Source organism: Aythya marila, assembly GCF_965140915.1.
Source record: "Aythya marila genome assembly, chromosome: 2".
Classification (NCBI taxonomy): domain Eukaryota; kingdom Metazoa; phylum Chordata; class Aves; order Anseriformes; family Anatidae; genus Aythya; species Aythya marila.
Genome location: NC_139043.1, coordinates 14975714 through 14998959, shown reverse-complemented (window position 1 = coordinate 14998959; position 23246 = coordinate 14975714). Strand labels below are relative to the sequence as shown.

The 23246-nt window shown below is 36.0% G+C and overlaps 1 protein-coding gene across 8 annotated transcripts in view; it reads right to left on the bottom strand.

Moving 5' to 3' along the window:
• Window positions 1-23246, bottom strand: part of PARD3 (par-3 family cell polarity regulator) — a 447831-nt gene that overhangs the window by 3532 nt on the left and 421053 nt on the right. For all 8 annotated transcript variants that reach the window (XM_082753473.1, XM_082753470.1, XM_082753468.1 and 5 more), the window contains 2 exons: window positions 12464-12584; window positions 2061-2188 (listed from right to left, as the gene is read on the bottom strand). In XM_082753473.1, the coding sequence (XP_082609599.1) occupies window positions 2061-2188; window positions 12464-12584 (249 nt within the window). The remainder of the gene's footprint in view (window positions 1-2060; window positions 2189-12463; window positions 12585-23246) is intronic.

The window sequence follows — 23246 nt, the reverse complement described above, 5'->3', positions numbered from 1 at the left end:
GACTACTTGAACTGATTTAATTTACTGACTGTTTTCTGGTACTTGTTCAAAATAATTTGGCCCACTTTCATTGTCTTTCTGGGAAGATTCCTTAAAATTGACTAAAGAGTTTATTTGCCTCCAGTACTGATGATTTAAAAGTACAAAGGAAAAAAAAAAAAAAAAAAAAAGAAAGGCTCCTAGAGACTATACAAGATGAAAAGCAACAAAGCTCCAGAATTAAGCACACAAACTATAAGCATTACAAAGCCATAGTTGCAACATTAACCTTGGGACCTAAGTTTCTGAGTAAGATTAAGATTTCTTTACAGATTGGTCCTAGAGTTACAAACAGTTTGTAAAGCTGTAGAAACAGATGTCCCAGCTTGTTATAGAAATATCACTGTATTCATAGAACTCAACTTTAGTCCAATTTCCTAAAATTCTGTCTTCTCCCAGTGCAGCTGAGTGCTGCGCTGCACTCCCAGAGTGCTCCATCACAATCATTAAATAATCATTAATTACTTAGTAACATGCATTGTTACCAGCTTGCTAGTCATTTCTGATGTTGAAAACCACATTGAGTGAAGTTCTCACTCACTCATTTCAAAACAAGCATTTCTATGGCCCAAAGAATAATTTTTCAAATTTCTTGTAGCTGAATTTTCTCCTTACAGTTACAAATTTCTACCACTGGAACAGCACTGAAACTGAATTCTACCTTTTAAATGTTACCAGTGATGAAGCAGAACAAGGGAAGCAAGTTTTACAAATCACAGTTTTCAAACTAAAAATAATTCCTCCCCCTCTCCCCCAGCTTAAAAACAACACTAGCATTCATGCTTTACTACTTAATCTACTGCTGGAACTAGTAACATTGAAAGAGAATTTATCAAGATAACAAGCATAGCATTTATACATGTAATCACTTCAGAAGTAAGGTAGAAGTAAGAAGCAAAGGAAATATAAGGACTTTCAAAATAACATACCATCACTCTTTCTAAGAAAATACAATAACTTTACATTTTACTTTCTCACCTTCTTCTAAACTTAACAAATTTTACACTGAAAGGTGCAAATACCATGCAAAAAATTTGAGAGATCTGTTTTATTTTCAAAGAAGCTGGTAAGATAAGAGTTCATGGTAAGATAACTTTGATCATGAAGCTACTATTTGTTTCAGTAAAATAGCTATGATGTAATTGCTAAAATATGAGTTGTTAAAAAACAGAAAATTTGACACCAACCTCTGGAGTAAAGGATTCTCCATTCAGCCTTTGCCGTTGATATTTGAAAATGTAAAGACTATTTGCATATTGCTAAACTATGATAGTTTAGCTATGATATATAGTTTAGCTATGATAGCTAAACTGATTTACAATATCAGTTGGGTAAATGTTTAATAATTCTGGTAGATAAATATCAAATAAAAGATTTTTTACCCAATCCGTTCATTTTAAAAACCTAAGAATTTTTAAATACAGATTTTTTAGACAAAAAGTGCATCAATTTTGAGCATTCAATTGCTAATAATCCAGTAACTTAGAAGAAAAGTATATACTGGAGGCTCTTGTTTTTTTGGATAGTTTCTCAGTTCCATTTTCTATTGTTCTGGGTCTTGAGATTACTTTTTTCCTTTTAATTTTTGCTTTGTATCAGCATCACAAAGATAGAATTTCTACCCAGTAAAGAATTATGTGACAGAAAAAAAAAAAAAAAGAAAAAAAAAATTTGACCTGTCAAAAGGGGGCAACCCATGTCATGCTCAGGAGATTTTTGTAATTGCAGAAAATGAAACTGTATGGTGTCCCACAAAGAATAGCTTTGTTTCAACATCTTAATTCTATTGGGTGCTGAGTGACATCAAATCCCACTGAAATCAGCTCTGAAGTAATTCTACTAAAATAAACAGCTACCACATGCTCTCACTTAAGAAATTTTATGCCTCTTCCACGCTGAATACATTCCACCTTATATCAACGCTAAACAAAAGTGTCTGCACTAAGCACACAATTTTCCTTTTACAAACGAAATTAGCTCCAGGCTCATATACACTGAATAGCTTCAGACAGTTGCCATACCTGGGTAAAGAGCTGTACTGTCGCTGAGCTTGCTGGAAACTCTCTCTTTCTTCTTGTCGCTGCCGCTGCATTTGAACCTCTACTGATACTGAGTGTCTGCCACTCTGCGAGTATGTCTTGGAGCTTGGCTGTAAAATGGAAACAAAAATGTCTTAAACAAAGCAGAAAAATACCCACAAAAGAGCTATCATTTAAATCACTATTACACCGTCATATTTGTACAAATGTGATTCAAGTAGCTCATTCATAACAATTATGTTAAACTCAGATCCATCACTCTGCGTCCTGTGCTACAGATTCTGCTCCTGACCTACCAATTATAGAATCATAGAATCATAAGTTGGAAAATACCTCCAAGATCATCTGGTCCAACCAATCCCGTACCACCAATATTACCCACTAAACCATGTCCCTAAGCACCAGGTCCAACCTTTCCTCCTTAAACGCCCCCAGAGACAGTGATGCCACCACCTTCCTGGACAACCCATTCTAATGCCTAACCACTCTTTCTGAGAAGAAATTTCTCCTAATTTCCAACCTGAACCTCCCCTGGTGCCACTTGAGGCCATTCCCTCTTATTCTATTGCTAGTTATCTGTGAGAGGAGGCCAACACCCAGCTCCCCACAACTTCTTTTCATGTAACTACAGAAAACAACCTCTTCTACAGACTACGATGATACAACTACTATGACATGTATCAGAAAAATATTGGTCCAGAATGGGTTGTGCTCTTATAGTAATACTGAAATTTAAAAGAATTCGGTGGAAAAGATCTTTAGACACCATAAGCTAACCTAGCCATGCTAATGCTAACTTCTACACCCTACTGAGGACCTGAGAGAGTAGGGAGCAACGTTCTCAATTCTCAAGCAATGATGTTCTTCCTTGGCATTGCCATCCTATTTCGCTCTTGGTCCAGGCATACACCACTTACTTTTCTGAGACAGGGAAACAGTTTCTGGTTTGATATGTTCAAAGAGACACATTTAGCAAGTCTGTTGTGGACAACAGGGAATCCTCTGCCACAGAGAAGAATTTAGATAACAACTAAACTGGCCATCTGAAACTTTGCGGACAATGCCAAGAGCACGTGAAAATGGATGGCCATTCTGGGAATGTGTAGCATTACCAGTCAAAATCAGGCAGGATGGCTGTATTCAAACTTGGGATATGAAAAAAAAGTTTACTTTTGTGAATATGTCACTTTTTGTGTTACTATATTATTCATATTTTTGATCTCTAGTTGCAAAACAGAGTGCCACAAAAGCCACAGAATGATTTTGTGATCACTGGGAGGTTAAGGAGTACAGCCACTTGACTGAGCCCTGGACTGACACAGCTTGTCTTGGATCTGCTTTTGTTAAAGCACATTTTACTTTTTGATCTGTGCGTTCCCTCACACATTCGCCCATAATGAACTCCTCCCCCTCCCCCACCCCCCCCCCGCAACCCTTATAATTTCAGCTGCAAAAAGATATTATAATGGCTGACAAACGTCTAAAAGATAAAAGGCTTTTCAAATTCTTCTTACACTGAAGACAAGTTTTAGAAACCAAAAATTGTCATTTGTGACATAAACATCTCCTTTGTTTTACTATAGAATCAAGTACTTGCAGGTAGCCAAAAACACAACAAAGCTGAAACAGCTGTGCAACTTTTAGAAAATTCATCTTTGCTAACACTTCAGAGCATCAGTCTCAACTCAGAAGTTAACAGCTACAATTTGGTGAACAACTGCTTTTCCCCTTAGCTGAAGATTATTGTGTAAAAGTATCAGAATGTGAAAGCATAAACTATAAGTCACTTATTTAAAAGAATCCTTAATGCAACAATGATGTCCACTTCAGAACAGATTCACTCTGTAAAAGCCTCAGCAAAACAGTACTTCCAATGAAAAATGTTTTAGGAATGGCATGATGAGGCAACAAGTTCAGAAAACAGAATTGTGTCAGCCTTGTGGGAAATTTTTCTGAGAGATGAATAAGCTGTACATATGTATGTCCAAACCAACAACCCCCATGGAGATTTCCTACTATATTAAATAAGGGCAACCCATATGGAGCAGCATTTCAGTTATTGCATATGTCAACATTTGTAACTTTCTTGACTTTATTGAGAGTCTTCTGACATTTGGTATTTTATTGAAGGGCTCAGCTATGGAAGCAAGTGATTACCTGAAAATTACAAGATTTATTTGTGAATTCTCTCCAGTGTGGTTATAAGCAGCTTACAGAGAACCACGGGGAAACTTAGAAGTTCCCATCTCAACATCTCCATAAGGAATACAAGCACTTAAACTAAGATTTTAGAGACAATCTCATCATTTCATGGGTTCCATTTCAACAATGTTGGAATGCTTGCATATTGCCAGGAAGCTGCAGCTATGTCAGATGTGAGAAAATAGTTACCACAAACAAGACATGAAATCATAATTGCTACTCTTTATTTGAAAACAGTTTCACTTGCCTCAGTTCACTGTAAATATAACAGAAAAGGATTTTACTGTGCAGTGAATGGTTAAGTTATCAAACAGGTGGAACTAGAATTGAGCTGCTACTCAGTTTAGGTTTATACAAGACACTAAATTGCATGATCTAGAAGGTACGGATGCAAGTAAGAGCTGAAGTTGCCGTAAATTTTTTATTAAGGAAACAGAGGCTTTGAAAGCACTACTGGACTATGAATGGACTAAGACCAAAACTTAGCTTCAGAGAGATTTTGTTTTAATGCACATAGGAACTAATGATTAAACAGAGACAGCGGCTGCCACACCTGCCTGCCTTCTGTAGCACCCACCCACAACTAATGTCTTGGAGGGTAAAGGTCTTGAATCTCAGCCGTTCACAAAGAAGTTCATCTAACCACAGAAACACAGAAGTTGGAAGTGACCCACAGGGATCATTGAGTCCCACTCCTGGCTCCATGGACCACCCAAAAACCAAACCATATGTCTGAGAGTAGTGTCCAAATGCTTCTTGAACTCTGGCAGCTCAGTGCTGTGACCACTGCCCTGGGGAGCCTGTTCCAGTGACCAACCCCCCTCTTGATGAAGAATCTTTTCCCCCTGTCACAGGGACAAGATTTATAATTTGATGGGTCTAAATGGAATCATCTAAAATCAATTAACTGATTTTCTGAAGGTACGAGTACCTGTATGCCCCATCTGCAATACTTAGCTAACATGAAAAGTAAGATACTTATTGAGTACATGTTGGATACTTATTGAGTCTACATACTGTCCATATCAGCAGTATGCTGTTCATGTAATCAATTCTGCTGCTTGATTTCAGGCCTCCAAAACTATAGCAATGAGACATAAAAACATTCCCTCTATACATAATCACATGTTCTATAATATAGCCTATATACACATAGACGGGTACATTCAGTCATTTTACCAGTGAAAAGGCATTTCTTTAAAATCTTTTCATTAAAAATCTCAGTGATACCATATTGAATGCCCTTGATATATGATTATGATAATATAAAAATGTAACATATTTATTTTTGGTCCCTTAACTTGTTCAGAAAAAATGCAAATCCCTGTACAGTGATTTATCTTTTCAAGATGCTTTTGATTAAAGTATATCAACTAAAAATATTTAAATAATTAGTAACCTTAATACTCAAAATCTAATTAGTATTTTTTACCAACATATACATAAACAGTGTTACAATATATACACAAACGCATCTATATACATGCACACCCCGTTTATGTCAGCACAAAATGGAGATAATTAAAAATAAGTCGAGACATTTGCACATCTTTCAACAGCAATAACAACAGCAACAAAAAATAAATAAGGAATACAAAAAAATAATTTTAACACTGATATCAACTGGGTGACACAAGGCTAAGCACAATTATAACAACTTGAAACCATCCAAGAAACCTGGCAACAGCTCTGTCTTCTCAATGCAGATTGATAAGAACTCTGGCCTTGTTTGCAATGAGACGTATGACAAGCATTGACCTTTTAAATCAGGATGCAGTCAAGGCCACAATAACAACCAAGGCTGCATTATACAAATAAATGTATGTTCATGTCTTCCACAATACATGTAAGTGACAATGATAGTTATTGCATTCAGCATTGTTAAGCAATACTCAGCTTGTAAAACTGTGTTTTGAGATACATGAAATTAGACAGTTCTCTTCTCAAAGAGACATTAATTTAAAACTAGAGATGTGAAGTTAGAAGTTTCTACAGATTTCTCATTATCCAAACAATATATTTTTTTTTCAGTTTGCACAGAATATACCATGTGTCATGCTACACTGACCACTCTTGGCAGTTAAGGACAGCATGTTTTAGGGTTAAAGGTCCCTCTTCTCTTTCCTAGCTAAATCTTCGCAGTTTCTTTCACTGCAGAGTGGGCATGTCAGCCCACAGAAAGTAGCTTAGTAAGTGGAAGTGTGGATCCCCCAGGACTGGCACAGATCAGAGCTGCTACACAATCACAGAAAGGAGGTCATGGGGAAAATCAAGAGAACTGAATTTTAAGCCAGATCCACCAGTCCTGCTGACACACTTATCTCAAAGCCTACGGTCATAGTGAGAAATTGGGAGAAATACTTGCTCAAACTTATAGAAATTCTAAAAGGAAAGGAAAGGAAAGGAAAGGAAAGGAAAGGAAAGGAAAGGAAAGGAAAGGAAAGGAAAGGAAAGGAAAGGAAAGGAAAGGAAAGGAAAGGAAAGGAAAGGAAAGGAAAGGAAAGGAAAGGAAAGGAAAGGAAAGGAAAGGAAAGGAAAGGAAAGGAAAGGAAAGGAAAGGAAAGGAAAGGAAAGGAAAGGAAAGGAAAGGAAAGGAAAGGAAAGGAAGCTAATAGGGAGATGAACAAATCCTTTTGTATTTTCCCAGTTACTTTAAAAAGACTGTTATTTAATATTAAAATGTTTACTCTTTTTTCCAGATTAAGCTCTGTGTTTAACCTAGAAGTTTAAACTTCACCTGGGAAGGCAGTAGACATGAGGTCCCCAAAAAGTCTGTGGTTCTTTTAGTTCAGCACTAATTAGAAATAGATAAGATTAAACAACCTTGCCTGCTTTATGTATGTACTTGGCACAGCTGATAGTCAATCCAGTGACTGTATATCAAAAGTCAGAATGATAAAAAACATTTTGTGGTTCTTGTAAATGTTCTTGAAAGCTATATTTATTTCCATCTTTTTATTTATGTTGCCATGGTAAACAGAACATATAGCATTACTTCTTTTAAAAAATACCAACAGGTGTGTACTAATTCAAACACCATATAATAAGAAAATCCCATCCCTTTATGTATTTTTCTCTGGTGTACGTGTAGGAAGCTGAATGGCATGGTTTGGGTCTAAGATTTCCTTTCTTAGGCAGCAAAAGAAAGAAATCTTCACTATGTCAGAAACTTAACATTTAGAGAGCCTTGAAGTTCTGCTTGGGTCATTTACATGCAGCATGGCTGTGAGCTATAAATATGTTTATTTACAAAATTAAATTATTTGATTTCTTTTTAAAAATTTTCTATCTTCATTTTATGCTTCATATAAAATGATAGATTGAAACTGGTAGGAAAAGAAATATATCTTTCTATCTATCTATCTATTATATATATATATATATATATATAAAATTTGAAACCTCAAGTCTGAAATGTGGAAAGAGATGCATGGTATTTCATTAAGCTTTCCCAGGTTTTACAATCAATGGATATTAATTGCACAACTGATGAGAAACTACCTGTGGAGAGAATGCCCTGCATAACTGGTTTCCTCTCTGAAAGAGACTGAGATAGAAAGAACAGCAAGTCAGCTGTTATTCTTTGTCAGACTGTAATGTTCCATTAGGTATTACCTAATATCTTGAATAACATTTCTTGAACAAGACTCTTAAAATTGATTAAAAGTAAAAAGAATGACTATACTGTTTTTCTTTCTCGACGTGTAGAGTAATTCTCCAGAATTTAGATCCTGATGTAAAGTTTGCAGTATTTGTTTTAAATATATTGCTATTCATTTTCCAGGTCAAATAAATATGTTACAGTGGAAGTTACAGTGATAAAAATCAGGCTTTTGTTTTTCTAAAGGGATTTTAGATTATTTAGAATTATGGTTTTGAATATGTTAAGGACCTGAATACAGGGATAAGAAATGAGTACCACTGATAATAAATAAATAAATAAATAAAATAACATATTTTCTCTTTAAATCTCTCATAGAGACAAGATCTACAAACCAACAAACAGCAGAATAAAACAAGTCCCTAGACTTGTTTTTATCTTGTTTTTACACAGTATTTATCTATGAAGCCATGCTATTAAAATTTCTGAAATCCTCTATCAAAATCTTGCAATTACTTACCTTTCATGAATCTATGCACATAATTAAAGGTATACTCAAATGAGTAAGGTAGTATATTTATTTTGACTCAGCTAGCTGTTATCCTTAGAATAAAAATATCTTTTTATTTGACTCCTAAATATTTAAAGTAGAGTTTGCGCAGCTGCATTTTTTTCCAACCATCCAAATGGATTTGAGATGACTGGAGAAGAATGTATTTGTGAATGGAAGTTGTCCATTGTTTCCCATTTTTAGAACCGAGTTTTATATTAAAGATGAAGAACTAAACCACCAACTTTTGTCTCTCCAGTCTTCGTGTTTTTTTGATAGACAGTGCACTTCCACAAGAAGGACTGGCAAGCAATTGTAGTGTTTTCAACTGATTAAATATACTATTTTGTTTAATTGGATTGTTCACTCCCATGATGTTTAGGGTTATAATGCTGTGGTTTTGTTATTGAAGGTGAGGATCTGTTAATTAAGATGTGACTAGGCAAAAATACAAGGTATGGAACAAATTACAATAAAAATCCCCTCACCGCGGGACTGGTGCAAGCAAAGATAAACCTCAGAAAACCCAACACTACCCAGAAAACTAATAAACGAAGAAAAACAGAAAGACAAAAACAGAAACAGAGAGACTCAACTTTGTTGCTGAACAGAAAAATCAACTCCAAAAGGATCTTGCATTGGTTTAAAATTTGCCATAGCAACAGCAAGGGCCTTAAACATTAGCAGACATACTGTGACTCCATGTAATTCTATATGCCCAAGTACACATTTCTGCAAACCTGAGTGGAATTAACACCAGCAGCATTAAAATGGATAAATCATACTTGATGTTATTTTTCATTCATTTTTTCCCTGTGCAACATCAGTCATACAGACTTGCCCTTGTAAGTCTTCTTGTACCTTGTTTTTGATACACCAAAAAAAAAAAAAGAAAAAAAAAAAAAAGAAAAAAAAAGGGCATGTAAGAGGAAAAAAAATCACAAAGACTGATAAAGTTATCTTATAAACAAACAGCTTTTCCATAAAGCTTTGACTCAACCACAGAATTGCTGGATTTTAGAGATGACTCTCCGTTGCAACAGTTAGTCAGTTATTAAAGCTTAACAATGTGTCATTCAAATGGCCTTGAGCAGGAATGCTGCACTGTTTAATAGACGGTGTTGTCTCATTCCAGCACTATCACTTCTCGTGTCTGTTAAACTGCCTGATGCTGTATGAACTCTTGTAGGCAGTCAAGTATTTTGTTTACTGGCAGGGTAAATACAGCGTGCAAAAAGTCCAGCTCTGTCACATTGCTCATCTACAGAGAAATAACCTTCACTTGACGGGAACAGCCAGAAATGGCTGGGGTTAGGCACGGATCTCTCTGCCACAGATATCGCTCAGGGCCAGCATGATGTAGTGCTCCATGGCACAGAGATCTGTCTCAAAACTCTGGAGGAGTCTGAATGTATTTGTCATAGGTAACTGAGCTGTTGTGTCACAGGACATTAATAGTCTGGGAAGGATTGTAGTTGGTGACGTTCACATGATCATTTTGATAATATATTAGCAGGTTCTTGAGCTATTGAGCTCCTCTGAATATCCTTAGATCTGCCAGATTTCCGTCAGCATCCACACTGCAAACTTTATGTTCATTTACACTTCCTTAAAGTAACCAATAGTCCCACATCACATCAGCACTCTGTTCCCTATCCTCAATCCTCCCATCATCTTGTTAATGAGAAATGCAAACTACTTATCACCTCATAGCATACACTTCTCAGAGGATGAAAGATTGTTCTTTTGTTTTTTTTTTCTCCTTCTATCCAAACCAGGTCAGAGTTGGCTGCTGTCAAGTGGCTCAAGAGGCATCTCTGGATGCAAAGCCTTTTGTTTATGTAGGCTGCACAAGCCATCTCCCTCAGGTGAAAGCATACTTTTCAACAACGGTCCACATACAGGTGCACTTGTCTCTGCTGTGGTTTGTAACCAACAGCTTACAGATGGAGAAGACTGAAAGGAGGTTGATGAATGCACATAAGTATTTTCCTGCATACGTATTATTAACTACTTTTGCATTTTTGTGTGTGTGTCACTGATATTTAATAGTACATCTGGATCTGTTTTGAGAGGGTGTCTTAACAAAGTCCGTCATCTTAGACTAATATGTTAAAGTAATGCATTCTCCTTAAGAGAGAGGGTTATGGTTCCTTAACACTGAAATGACTGTGAACTGTTGAAATGGATGAGATCATTGCTTTATCCTTTCCAAGCACTGAGATCTTGAAAGCCTGGACTACACGATGGAAAAAAAAATATAATTCAAAAGTACTCTGGGCCAATTTTTTAAGAGTACATATCTAAAATAAAACATTTGGTCACCTAAATACTTTACAACAGCAGCTCCTACAAAAGCAACAATGAGCTTCAGAATTAATATTAATACATTAAACTGAATTAGTCACTTTGAGCTCATTTGCATGATCTGTAGAAAGGGAGTAAACAGAGAGATCCCATTTGTTTGAATAACAGAAAAAGGAAAGGTCAATGTTCTGACCCACAATTTAGGAAATTATTCCATTCCTAAGGTAATCAGCCTGTCATCCAAATAATTCCCTACTCGCTCATTACAAGAAACTATAATAAAAGCCAAGTTGCCTGTCTAAAGTTGCTATGGCATTTAGATATACAACAATGTGGCCCGTGACCTTCAGTAGTTAAGTTCCCAAGTCTTCAAGAGTGCAAGTTTTTCTCATAGACAGTTTTCCCAAGAACACAGCACAAATCTCTCTTTTGGAGAATAAACAGCAGTTGATATGCATAATGGGAAGTACCTCCTACACCCAGCCCCCTTTCTTCCAAAAACCATTACACTATAACCAAGATGAGCAATCACATTATGTTCACCACATCAAATCAAAAACATCTGGTCATAAAGAAAATGTTTATTTTATTTATTCAATTTCAGAGAAGGTTAAGGGTTTTCTAACATGGGAAGCAAGCCTATATTCCGATACAGCATGTCAGGTCACTTAGGGATACATTTACCTTTGTTCCTCTCCATGCTGCATGTTAAAAATACCACAGTTTCAAGTTGGTGAGCTTAAGATGGACGAGGACGCAACGACTCAACAGGTCAAATTTTTTTCTATGTCCACCATAACAGCAAGCAAAGATACATATGCATGGTAATGTTACCTGGGTTGTTCACAGTGCCCTCAGACAGAGATGTGGATCTTTGGATGTTTCCACCTCAGTCTCCCGTGCATTGTAATGCTAAGTAGCTCTAACATCACCTACGCTCATTTTGGAGATGCGAGAAATTCTACAGCTGTCATGATACAGCTTCTGTTTACTTGGGAATGTGAGCAATTTGTTCACCATCTTTATTATAGAATTTTGAAACAAAAATACAATACAATATTTATCCTGCATTTAAAGGATCCTAATTTAGGATACATAATTGATTAAAAAGCAACAGTGATTCATTCAATTATGTTAAACAAGATAAGCAGCATGGATTTACATAATTGTATCACTTTGCTAGATCAGATTGAACAGGATTTAAATGATCAATTAGGACGTATATCTCAAGACAGAAGAGTCTCAGCTAATGTAAGTGGCAAAGGGGTGTTATTGTGAGGCATGCATCTCTCTTCTTTTTTGCTGTGAAAATACATACCTCTTCCTCCTAAGGAAAATAACTAATCATAGAGATATTTCTTCAAAGAAAATACCATCTGCAAGTTTATATGATCTTTCTAAATTATTTATCATTGGTATGTGTTTTATTTTTATTTTCCTAGAAAATTTCAGAATAATTGATATTGCTTTTGACGTAAAAAAAACATAGTAACTCACAGATTCAAGGGTCTAAACACAGAGCAAATGATGCTACATGCACAGAGAACAGATGGCTGAAGAAATTTAAAAGTGAAGTAAACATCAATGGAACAAAAATGTGGCCAGCAGAATAGGCAGAAGTCTGGCGGCAGAGGACCATAGGTCTGCACTGCCTTGTTCCCAACCAGAGCAGGGAGAGAGGTGGTTGGTGCAAGTTTCCAGATTAGGCACACTATGTACACTTACCCACGGCTGCTCAAAACTGTAAGTACGTCTCCTGTCTTCTACGTCCTCATCTTGTTTTGCTTGCTGAAATTCTTGTCTCAGGCGCTGTATCCGGTCATGATTGTTAGGAGTTGATCTGTTGCTAAAAGAAGGAAGATAGAAATGATCAATGTGACTCTAGTTTCCTAGCCAGGCACCACCACTACTGTATGGGGGTACAGACTTAAAAATATTTTCCAGGCATTCAATATAAAAACCTTTATTTATTTTTTATTATGATTAATGTCATTTGACTTATAAACTTCAGACAATGTAAGGATAGGATGAACGAGCCTATTGCTAAAAATCAACAAAAGTTACTGGCATCTTTTCAGTATATGTTGCTCCTTGAAATGAAGAGGAATACATGTTACTGTCAGCCTTAACAAAGAGGAAAATTACAAGAAAAGTGCTAATGATCTCTACTACTGAATAAACATGAAAGGTATTTCTTTCCTATCAATAAACTGTAGCACTGCCACATCTTTATTCCAAATTAATCACAATGTCTGAAGGCCTTACCTATACAAAATTTGATTATTTTTCCCAAGCAATAAGAGCTTGTCATCCCTCAGCTCTGTTTTTAACAAGTCTTTTAAGCTGATCAGCCTGAAAGCATCAGAAGGCTCCTGGGCCAGTGAGAAGCCATGCCCCTGGCAGCACCGTGCACAGGACTGCATTCAGCATCAGACTGGCTGCTGGCTCCTGTTCTGCAGCCGCTGGTGTGCTGGGGAGGGCTCAACCCCAGAGTTACCCTTATGGAAAAAGTACAAGTGAATCCTCAACATAATTTTTTCCCCAGTGCCTATCACAGGTAATCCTTTCTCCATAGCTCAGGTTTATTTGAAACTATGGTGAAATATATACAGGAGTGGTTTATGTCATGGGGCAGAGGGAAAGGGGATTTTTATTAATCTCTGCCATTTTTCCATCTGTGCAGCTCTCACCTGACTCCTACAAACCCCACCATATTTCAATCATGTTAATGTGGGAATCACAGGAAGTCTGACAAACAGGTAATGTTATATCAAGAGAATATAATAAGAGACAAAATATTTTTGTCTCTTATTATGTTCTTTTTAAACCCCACATTTTAGTGTTTATTTCAAAAGAGATGATGAGGAATGGTCAGCTCTTACGTTCTTTCGAAAGAGAAAACCACAGAGATGCAATGGAAAACAACTCCATAGATCCCCATTCTGTGATACAGGGCACAATAAAAGAGAGAATTAATATCCCAATATCTTTTCATATATACCATATGAAAACAGATAATTCTGGAGTCCATTTGTGACTGTTTGCCACATCTTTCCACATTGGTAGGTAGAGTAGACTGGAGGACATAGATGTTTGAAACATTACCTTCCAGTCTTTTCAGTGACATTAAATTGAGCTTATCATTGCCTGGTTAGCCGAACAGAAAAATTAGCATGGTTCTAAAATTAGCATGGTTCTAGAAAAGAAGAATTTTTAAAGATTATTTTTTCCTATGAAACAAAAGACAAAGAAAATAAAGGAATTTTTTTTTTTTTTTTTTTCCCCCAGTCCGGAGCCTCAAGAAATGTTTTATTTATAGGTTCAGTCAATTCTATATGCAGATTGCCATTTTGAAAAGTACAGCTAAAAGAAAGCTTTATTTATAACAGGTGGAAATGAGACATTATGGCACTTTCAAAATTTCCCCTTCATTGTAGGTGTTTGGCTAATTCTATTTCCTCAATTCAACTTAATTTTGTGGAACAGCTTATCTCTCTTTGCAGTTGTATGTTATGTAAATTCATTCTTTATTGTCAAATTCTGCCCAGCTTTTCTATATAAGCATTTGTTTTTTCCCATGCATTGCTATACACAGCACTTTTAAAAATGCAATCATCACAATCCAATCCAAGATGTGCAAAATATTTCACAATGGTAGGTTGATTTTTAAAAATGGTATTTTTAATCTAACAAACAAATAGTCCAATACATTCTATACACATGGTGTTTTTTACAAGCTACATTGCATTTAAAATTAAGTGTTAATATTTGAGGTGTAAGAACATGTTTGAAGGAGAAATGCCCTTGAACTTCAGTGTGAAATTACTAGCAAAGCACTGTACATAGACACCTTGAAGTACTCAAGCTGATCGGTAAGTAATCAGTCTTTCAATCATGTTTATTTCAAACTCTAAGGGATCACAATGCAAATGTGACACTGGAGTGTCACATGGCATTCCATGGCAAAGAAAAATCTCAAGGAAAACCCTAAAAAGTACTGAAGAAAAGCCTATGCATCATAAGGAACAGACATATTCTACCAGCTCCAAAATGGGCTGTTGGAAGGGTTATTACAGATACGGGGAATTCTGTACCTTTTATAATCATTATTAATGAAAAGAATTACACCAACAGAGAAACAGAAAGTGCATTGTGTCCATGCCATGAAGCTAAAATGTACGTCTTTTACAGATAACCAAATGCATGAATTTGACAGCCTTTACACTGGGGAGGCAGAAAAAGGTAGGATAAGAAGGGTCTTGGGATATATGATTAACTTGTCTCCAGACCTAAGAACAACTTATTCCAATGATATTAGAAAAATAAAAAAGTCAAGCTGATGTAAGAAAAGTTATTCAGAGTTATTAAAAAGGCTTGATAACAGAAGATAAATCTTTTAACAATAGTTCTATTTTATCACAAAAGCAAAGGACTTGACCCAAATTTAGAAAATTGCAAAAGTGAATAATAAAAAGGAATATTTCACAGTAAAGAAAGAACTAAATTAAAGGACAAAACCACTTCTGTATCTACTCAAATTTCTTTTCACTCAAAAAATCTGAGACACAGAAAGTGATGTCAAGTGAGCAGCTGCATAATAATAATAAATAACAAAAAAATTTAAAACAATTTATTTAGTAGAGAAAAAGGGGAAAGGAAGTCAACTAGGGGTAAGATACCTTTAAGAAAAATGATTATTTAAGTCTTAGACTTTATCTAAGGTTAGTTTTCTTTCATTTCCATTTTCCTCTCAATCATGTCCTCATTCTCTTGGTAAAACTGTTCACCTGTGAACACTTTTCCCACTCTTTCACGCTTTTTCTTTTTTCACTCTTTCCCACCAGTGAAGGTTTGCACATCTCCACCCTGGCCTGCCATGTTGTCTCCTATTTCTTTCCATGTCTTTCTTCATCCAGTTAATTTTATAATTAATGTCTTTTTTAAAAAATATATTTTTTTAATGTACTGTCTGTCTCCTACTGAAACTTTTGAGGTCTTCTCCACTCGGGAAACACTTGATAACTCATTCAAACCCCAGTCAACACTTATGATTTTCAAAGGGATTATTACAATAATCATAATTATAAAAAGATAATATAATAAGATAACCATAATAAGAAGCAGGCACATAAAAAAAAAAAAAAAGTGAAAACCTAACTTTATTTTATTTTTTTTAGGTTTTGAGATGTTCTGTTTTATTTACCATTTTATGCAAGTCACTTCATTATCCCTTGGGATAGATCCAAACATTATATCCAACATGAAGCGGTCCTCAGCCAGTCTAAGGCAAAATGAATTTTGACTTGTTGGATGAAGAGGCCAAGAGAGGCAGGGTCATATCAACAAACAGACTACTAGGATGCAGGTGTTCCCAATGCTTAAACTACCTTTTGACTTTGGCAGATGTATGGTGCAAGTCCTCAAAAGTTTAATTAAATGTACCATGATTTGTTTGAGCTTTTCATTCAAAGGAACTGAAAATCTGAAGGTAAATCCACCTCAAAGAATGCAGGACTACAAGTGGGAAGGAAGGAGGTTAACTTGAAATCCATCCAAAGTTTATTGAAGATTTGACCTACGGTAATGTTAAAAACTTCAACAAAACTGGAATTACAGCAGTCTACAGTAACCACAGCTTGCCTAAACAGTACTTCAGTTATGAACCTTCCCCTAAGCCTACTTAGGAAGTCTGTGGACTTAAAGAAGACAATTAGCACCTCCTAGCATGAGATATAAGCTATGTTTTTCTTCAACATGCTGTCATAATTAAGTGTTCTCAAAAGAAACAAAAAAAAACAAGGAAAGGCGTTAAGGGGCAAAGTAGATGGGGTTGCAAAGGAGCTGGGTGTCATTGCACCACTTCTCTATTCAATACCCAATTGCCTTCCATCTACAGATGGTACATTTTACAATCAGCTATGTTGTGTGCTTTAAAACATACAACCACCAGTATGGGCTAAAAATGCAACTGTAAGCAAGGCTTAGATAGGCAAGGGCTGTCACATATTTCCAGAAACAAGCAGCTGTAGCAATGACCATCAGAGTTTCAGATCATTAAGCAATGTCTCAGTGTGATGTCATGCACTGATATACAGAGTTGTAATGCTTTCAAAACAGACAGATTTTCAGTGTGATAAAGTAGATACAAACATGCTACTGAACAGGATGACTAAAGCTTTGGAAAAAAATTTATTGGCCTGAAAAAGCACAGAAAAGGGTCTTAACAACATTACCAGGCAGTTACAACATGACTAGAATAACCAAAAGGTTACTAAACAAACAGCGTTCTTTACACCTTGAAATCTTCTAAAACAGATTTGAGTTGTCAGGGACTCTCTGGTCTGACGGGTTGCTTAGATCTCTGGATAGCAGTTATAAAACACAGATGGGTTCTTATTTACTTCAACCTAGCAAACAAATATCACCTATTTGTATAAAATAAGTTTCTTTCTCTTTGGACAGATAACTTGCATTACTTTAAAAATCAAGAGCTGAATGTGAATCTACCTGTATCTACAGCTACAAAGCAGCAGAAAAAGAGCTTATTTCCAACCCAAGGTAGATTAACGCTGTCCTTACTCTGGTGGCTGTCCATTAGCTGGCACCGTGCACCTTTACCAAAGTGCAGAACAAGTTGACTGTCTACAAAATGGGCCCCTTCCGTCTGGCTTGAGCAGGTTGAAAACAGCACAACAGAAAGCAGAGTGGTGATAATCTAATACAAAGGCTCCTGCTACATTTAATGAAACTCAAGCACCCTCTCGGCATGGTGCTTACTCCAAGCAGATGGATTTCTCTTTTTCAGATGGCCCTTGAGGGCGGATAAACAGAAACTGTCAAGTTGTTGCAAAAAACCATGAATGTAAAATAAAATGAAAGTATGCCCTTTACCAGGCTTAAAGTTAGCACTGTACTGCACTGCACAGTCTGCTGGTCTGTTCACCTTAAACAGACTTGTTAATCGTTGCTGACACAGACGACTGTGCCCACACACTGCAGTGTTAATGATGGCTGAGCAGTGATGGAAGTTTCACTCTTTCCTTCCTGCCAGCACATTGGCAGAGCAGGTTGGTCTTTTCCTACAATTTTTTTTTTTTTCTATGGCTTATTTTCTGACAGCTAAATACTAGTCCTCAAGCTTAAACTATTGTTGGTCATCTCCTTCCAGTGTGCTACATACAATGATTCTCTGAGACACCAGGGAATCAGTTTTGCATGAACACACTGATATAAACACGTATGGGCACAACACACAAACAGGACTGACCACAGCCAGCGTCATATAGAAGAACTGTTGCATGACTACAGACTCACTACAGTCAGTCTGAGAAAAAATCAGTTGCAGTTAAGCAAGAGATGAAATTTGTTAGGACTACAACTGTAACATGGTGCACTTGTACTTGTAACATGTAAGGAGGCACAGAAAGGTTTATTTTAAACTACTTTTGTTTTTCTTAAGTGTCAAAGAACTTATTGTGAATAAGGAATTAAAAAGTGGAAGAGAAGTGTAAAAAAAAAAAAAAGAAAAGAAAAGAAAAGAAAATGTATCAATTACAAAACTGCAAATAAAAATAGCTTCTCTGAACAAGCTTCATTAAGTTTTATCAGCTAGTATCTTGGGGTTTTACACTCAAACCACAGGTCATAAATTCACAGTAAATCCCCCATATGTTCACCAAACACCTGAATTCAATTTCTCTTCTAGTTGTAAGAAACTGAATGTGCTGCTCAAATTAATTATGCATGCAAACTTAGCTTCTAACAAGGGCAGCTTCTTGCATGCTGAAGGGTATACATCCTATTTGATTTTTTTTTCCAGATCTTTTTCAATCTTGGCTCATTTCTACTGTTCAGAAGGTTATAAAAAATCCTTCTCTCCTGCCATTGCGTATTTGCTGAAATATGAATGAATACAGAGCATTATATATCTTTTAAAGTCTGCAAGTCTTAAATGCAGCTAAATTCAGGGATTGGCTTAATGTGACAGGTGAGATCTAACACATTACCTGCACACATACCTACACACTTTAGCATATTAACTCCATCAAAACAAAGATTTAAAGCCTAGGATATATGTCAACATATATGAATGTGAAATCAGCTCTTTAGGAAGTTTTATGTCGTTTCCAGTTTACTTTCACAGCGGTAGTCATCAGCTCCAGTACCAAACATACTACAAAGAAGCTCTGCAAGCACCCATATGCACTCGCTTCCTTCAGCGGCTGAAATGTCTTTTCAGATTTTGACATTGAGATTGGTTGATAACTTCACACTAATTTCAAGTGAGTATATCGTTAAAAGTCTAAAATATACATCTATATTCTCAGGGCTAAAAAGGTAGTCTCAAATGCTGTTAATTCAGCACTCGCTTCAGATGTGATAGCCATAAACAACACAGAGGGATAGAGCTGATGGGGAGGTCACTTCACTACAACAGTTTCTTCAAACTCTCTAGACAAAATTTCACTTCAAGTCCCTATGTGACCATTCTGTAGCAGGGCCATCATTTTACAAACAGTGAAATTTGAAGAATGCACCCAAGACCCTTTTTATTGCCACCATCACTCTTCCTTATTAGCCTGTCAGAGCCTGCACACCGGAGACAGAAATCCAGTCTTACTTTTTAGGGGAGTACTTCTACTAAAAAGAAAAGCAGAGATTTTAGGAGTTTGTTATAAACATCTGAAAACAGATACTCAGCTACTGGGTTATCATGCAGTCTAAACCTTCCTTTAGAGCTGTTAGATTTTGCAGATACAAGCTAAGGCAATTTTCAACTACATAAAACTTGTTACAGCTGTTGTTATAGGGTATTGCATTTTTGAAGTTAACAAAAGAAAAAAAAAAAAAAAAAAGGAAAAAAGAAAAAAGAAAAAGAAAGAAAAGGGAACACCACATATAACCTAAACAAAAATGTGACACCTAACCCTGAATTTCATATCAAAATATTAGGGAAATAGCAAAAGCACACCTACAAAGATTTAATAAATCATGGGAAAAGAAAATAAAGTTTAAACTTTGATCAAGCTAAGGAAAATTTAGCATTTTTGATTCTATCTGAAATAAAAAGTTCTGTCAGAGGCAGGCGAAGAAGCAGGCTCTGATCTTATAAATTTCTTCTCATCCTAACTGGAACAGACAATGCTGGTTCCAGTGCTGTAATGTCTGATAAACATCCACAATTAGTCATCACAGAATATTTTGTGTCAATACAAGGAGGCTTGCCTGGCCCAGTAATACAAATACACTTAACAAAGACCACAGAGTATAAATCCTCTCATGGCCTAGCTGGCCATTCCTGTGCTAACAGAAGGGATCATCGGAGCAATCCCAAGCAACCTTCAGGTGATGTCAGCCATCATCTCCAAGCTAATCCAACTGCTTTGCTGGAAGCTATTTAGGGAGTGCTCTCTCTGATCTCCTCTCCAGATGAGACATAGAGCAGAATTCTTCATCAGTGGAGCTGCAATAAGCAGTCAGGGAGCAGTAACTTAAAGCGCACCAGCTATTTGCAAAAAAAGACATCTGCCCATAGCCAGCACCACCTGGATAGTGTGAATGTTGTTACATAGGGACAACCCAGCTTACTCCAGCACACCTTACATGACTTCAGCTATGGAAACATGGTGACAGTTTACAGTATAAAATCTGCTTGACAGCCAAACTCTATCCAACATTATCAGGCGGAAAAAAAGCCTGCGTCTTTTCATGGGTGGATCCTGATTGCACCTTTTGATTTGAAGGATGCACTGAAACTGAGTGACTAATATACTATCCTTGTAAATGGTGAAATTTAGTTTCATTCCAATGCCAAAAAAAAAAATCTTTAAGAGGCATTTAGGTCTTGCTTAACACACTGACATAAGCTATACTTGAAATATATATATCTATATATATTAAATTGTTTTACTTCTCTTTAACTACAGATAAAAGCTTAGGAAATAGATTTCAGGCTGTTGTAACTAGCAAAATGCAACAGAATGTTTTTGACTCATAAGCATTTGCCCTCACTAAAAATGACATTTTTATTTTTAAGTAACAAATAGAACTATGGTATCAAGCAGTACATCACTAGAGAAACTGTGATGTACAGGCAAAGACATCTCTTTAAAATGCCTGAACATTTAAAAAGATCATACATTACACAAAGTTCACGTGGCATCCACAGTCCCTAGCAGCAGCTAATATAGTTATGCCATAATTATTTCTGTTCTTTAACAGAGAGGCTATTGCATTATAAATCTCCAAATAATATTGTGATTGATTTTACATTACATCTTACTCTAACGATAGACCAATTTCCACGTGCAGAATGAGAAGTTGTCCATTAAAAACAAACAAAAGTGACTGGCCTAAAAATTCCAGGGCTAGGTCAAAGCTTTGTGAGGTTTCAGAAATCTGAAACTTGGGAAAATTCCCTCTGCTAGGAGCATCAGTAGCTGATGAGAAAATCTACATAAAACATAGAGAAATGTGGAATCAATGTTTAATTTTTGACAATAAATAATCTGCAACCTCTAAATAAAACTTTAAATCTGAGCTTATTGTTAAGCATTTCATCAGTTAGTGTCCGTGCGTGCAGTTTCCCCTATGACTCAAGTATGAAAAAATGAAAATCAAAGCTACGACTGATTACTTCAACTGGTGCTTAAATTCACATGGCTGGTGCCTTCTTATGAAGTTGATCGCTAAGATTTATACTGACTAACAAAAAAAAAATAATTAAGAGTTTTAATTAAGTAATATTTATATCTGAAGATAAAAAATCTTTATGATATCTTGTAAAACAACTGATTTTGGGATAAATTCTTTACAGCATTTTACTGTAAAATGATTTTAAAGATTTTAATAAATTTTAATTATGCATTACCACCACACATTCTTGATTAACTTAAAACTAGAAATTGCCATAAAGTGATGGTCTGAGAGCTATTAAAAAAAAAAAAAAATCTATTCTAAGCAGGGACAGAGAAGAAAAGCACTTGCCTTTTATCAAAAAATTCAGTAGGTTACTCAGGAAATCATCTAGGATTCAGCTTATACTACACAATATATTTGCAAAATATTTCATTTATTTTTTCTCTTGGAAGTGCTGAAAGCATCTGTTCCTCTGGAATTATTTTTTTCAGATGTACTGAGCAGGATGCTCAGTAATTGCCGATGATTTGCAATGTTTTGAAACACTGGATAAGAAATACTGAAGTCTTATCTTTATTATTCTTGGGTGGCTTAGTCTCATCCCAAGCACTGATTTCAGATACTCAAATGTGGGTATTTCTTTCACTGTAGAATAAATACAGTATTTACTTGTAACACCATTTTATTGGTTTACCAAGACAATTAGCCTGATAAAGGTTATAGGAAAGCTAAGCTATTTACCAGGAAAAGGTAAAGGCAGGATTTTTTTCAACCATTTTTATTCATCTAAAAGGTAGGTGTGATGTTAAAACTAGATATCTAGGCCCTTTGTGAGGGAAATATACAGAAATAAATTACTCCAGGGTGGAAATTCACAGCACCTGTCTTAGGATGCAATTACTCACCCTTGAGAGCTCATTAGTTCTCTTCATTGACAAAGAAGTATAGAGTGACGAGCTCAGACTTCAATAGGTAGATTTAGACAACTATATGAGAGCAGATGAATCATACCCTAGATGACTAATTTGGACTCAAGGTAAATGAAAAATTAATTCTCCTGAGAAGGTGTAGTGCCAGCAATGCGTGGTGGAAGGTGATAGTCAACTGGCATGGCAGCATAATCTAACCATTTAGTCCTTAGGCAGGAGAAATAATTAGAATAAAATTTTCTGCCCGTCTGTGATCCATGGTCACTCAGCCTGTCTGTATTTGAGTTCACATATCTATAAATTGGCAAAGTGATTCTGAGAGCCTGCATAAAGTGGGACCAAGGGACATGGTTTAGTGATAGGACTCGGTAGGTCAGGCTGATGGTGGGACCTGATGATTTGAAGGTCTTTTTCAGCCTAGTTGATTGTATGTTTTTGTTCTAATTTACTGTACTACAATTTTACTGATTTTACAGAGTATACAATGCTACTCTTTGTAATTCAAATTTATATTTAATTATATATTTAATATACTTTAGCTTTTGGTTAGCCCTGAAGTAGTCAGTCAGTTGGACTGGAAGGTCCCTTTCAACTCCTTTTTTTTCTTTTCTTTTCTTTTCTTTTCTTTTCTTTTCTTTTCTTTTCTTTTCTTTTCTTTTCTTTTCTTTTCTTTTCTTTTCTTTTCTTTTCTTTTCTTTTCTTTTCTTTTCTTTTCTTTTCTTTTCCTTCTCTTCTCTTCTCTTCTCTTCTCTTCTCTTCTCTTCTCTTCTCTTCTCTTCTCTTCTCTTCTCTTCTCTTCTCTTCTCTTCTCTTCTCTTCTCTTCTCTTCTCTTCTCTTCTCTTCTCTTCTCTTCTCTTCTCTTCTCTTCTCTTCTCTTCTCTTCTCTTCTCTTCTCTTCTCTTCTCTTTTTTCCTTTCCTTTCCTCTCCTCTCCTCTCCTC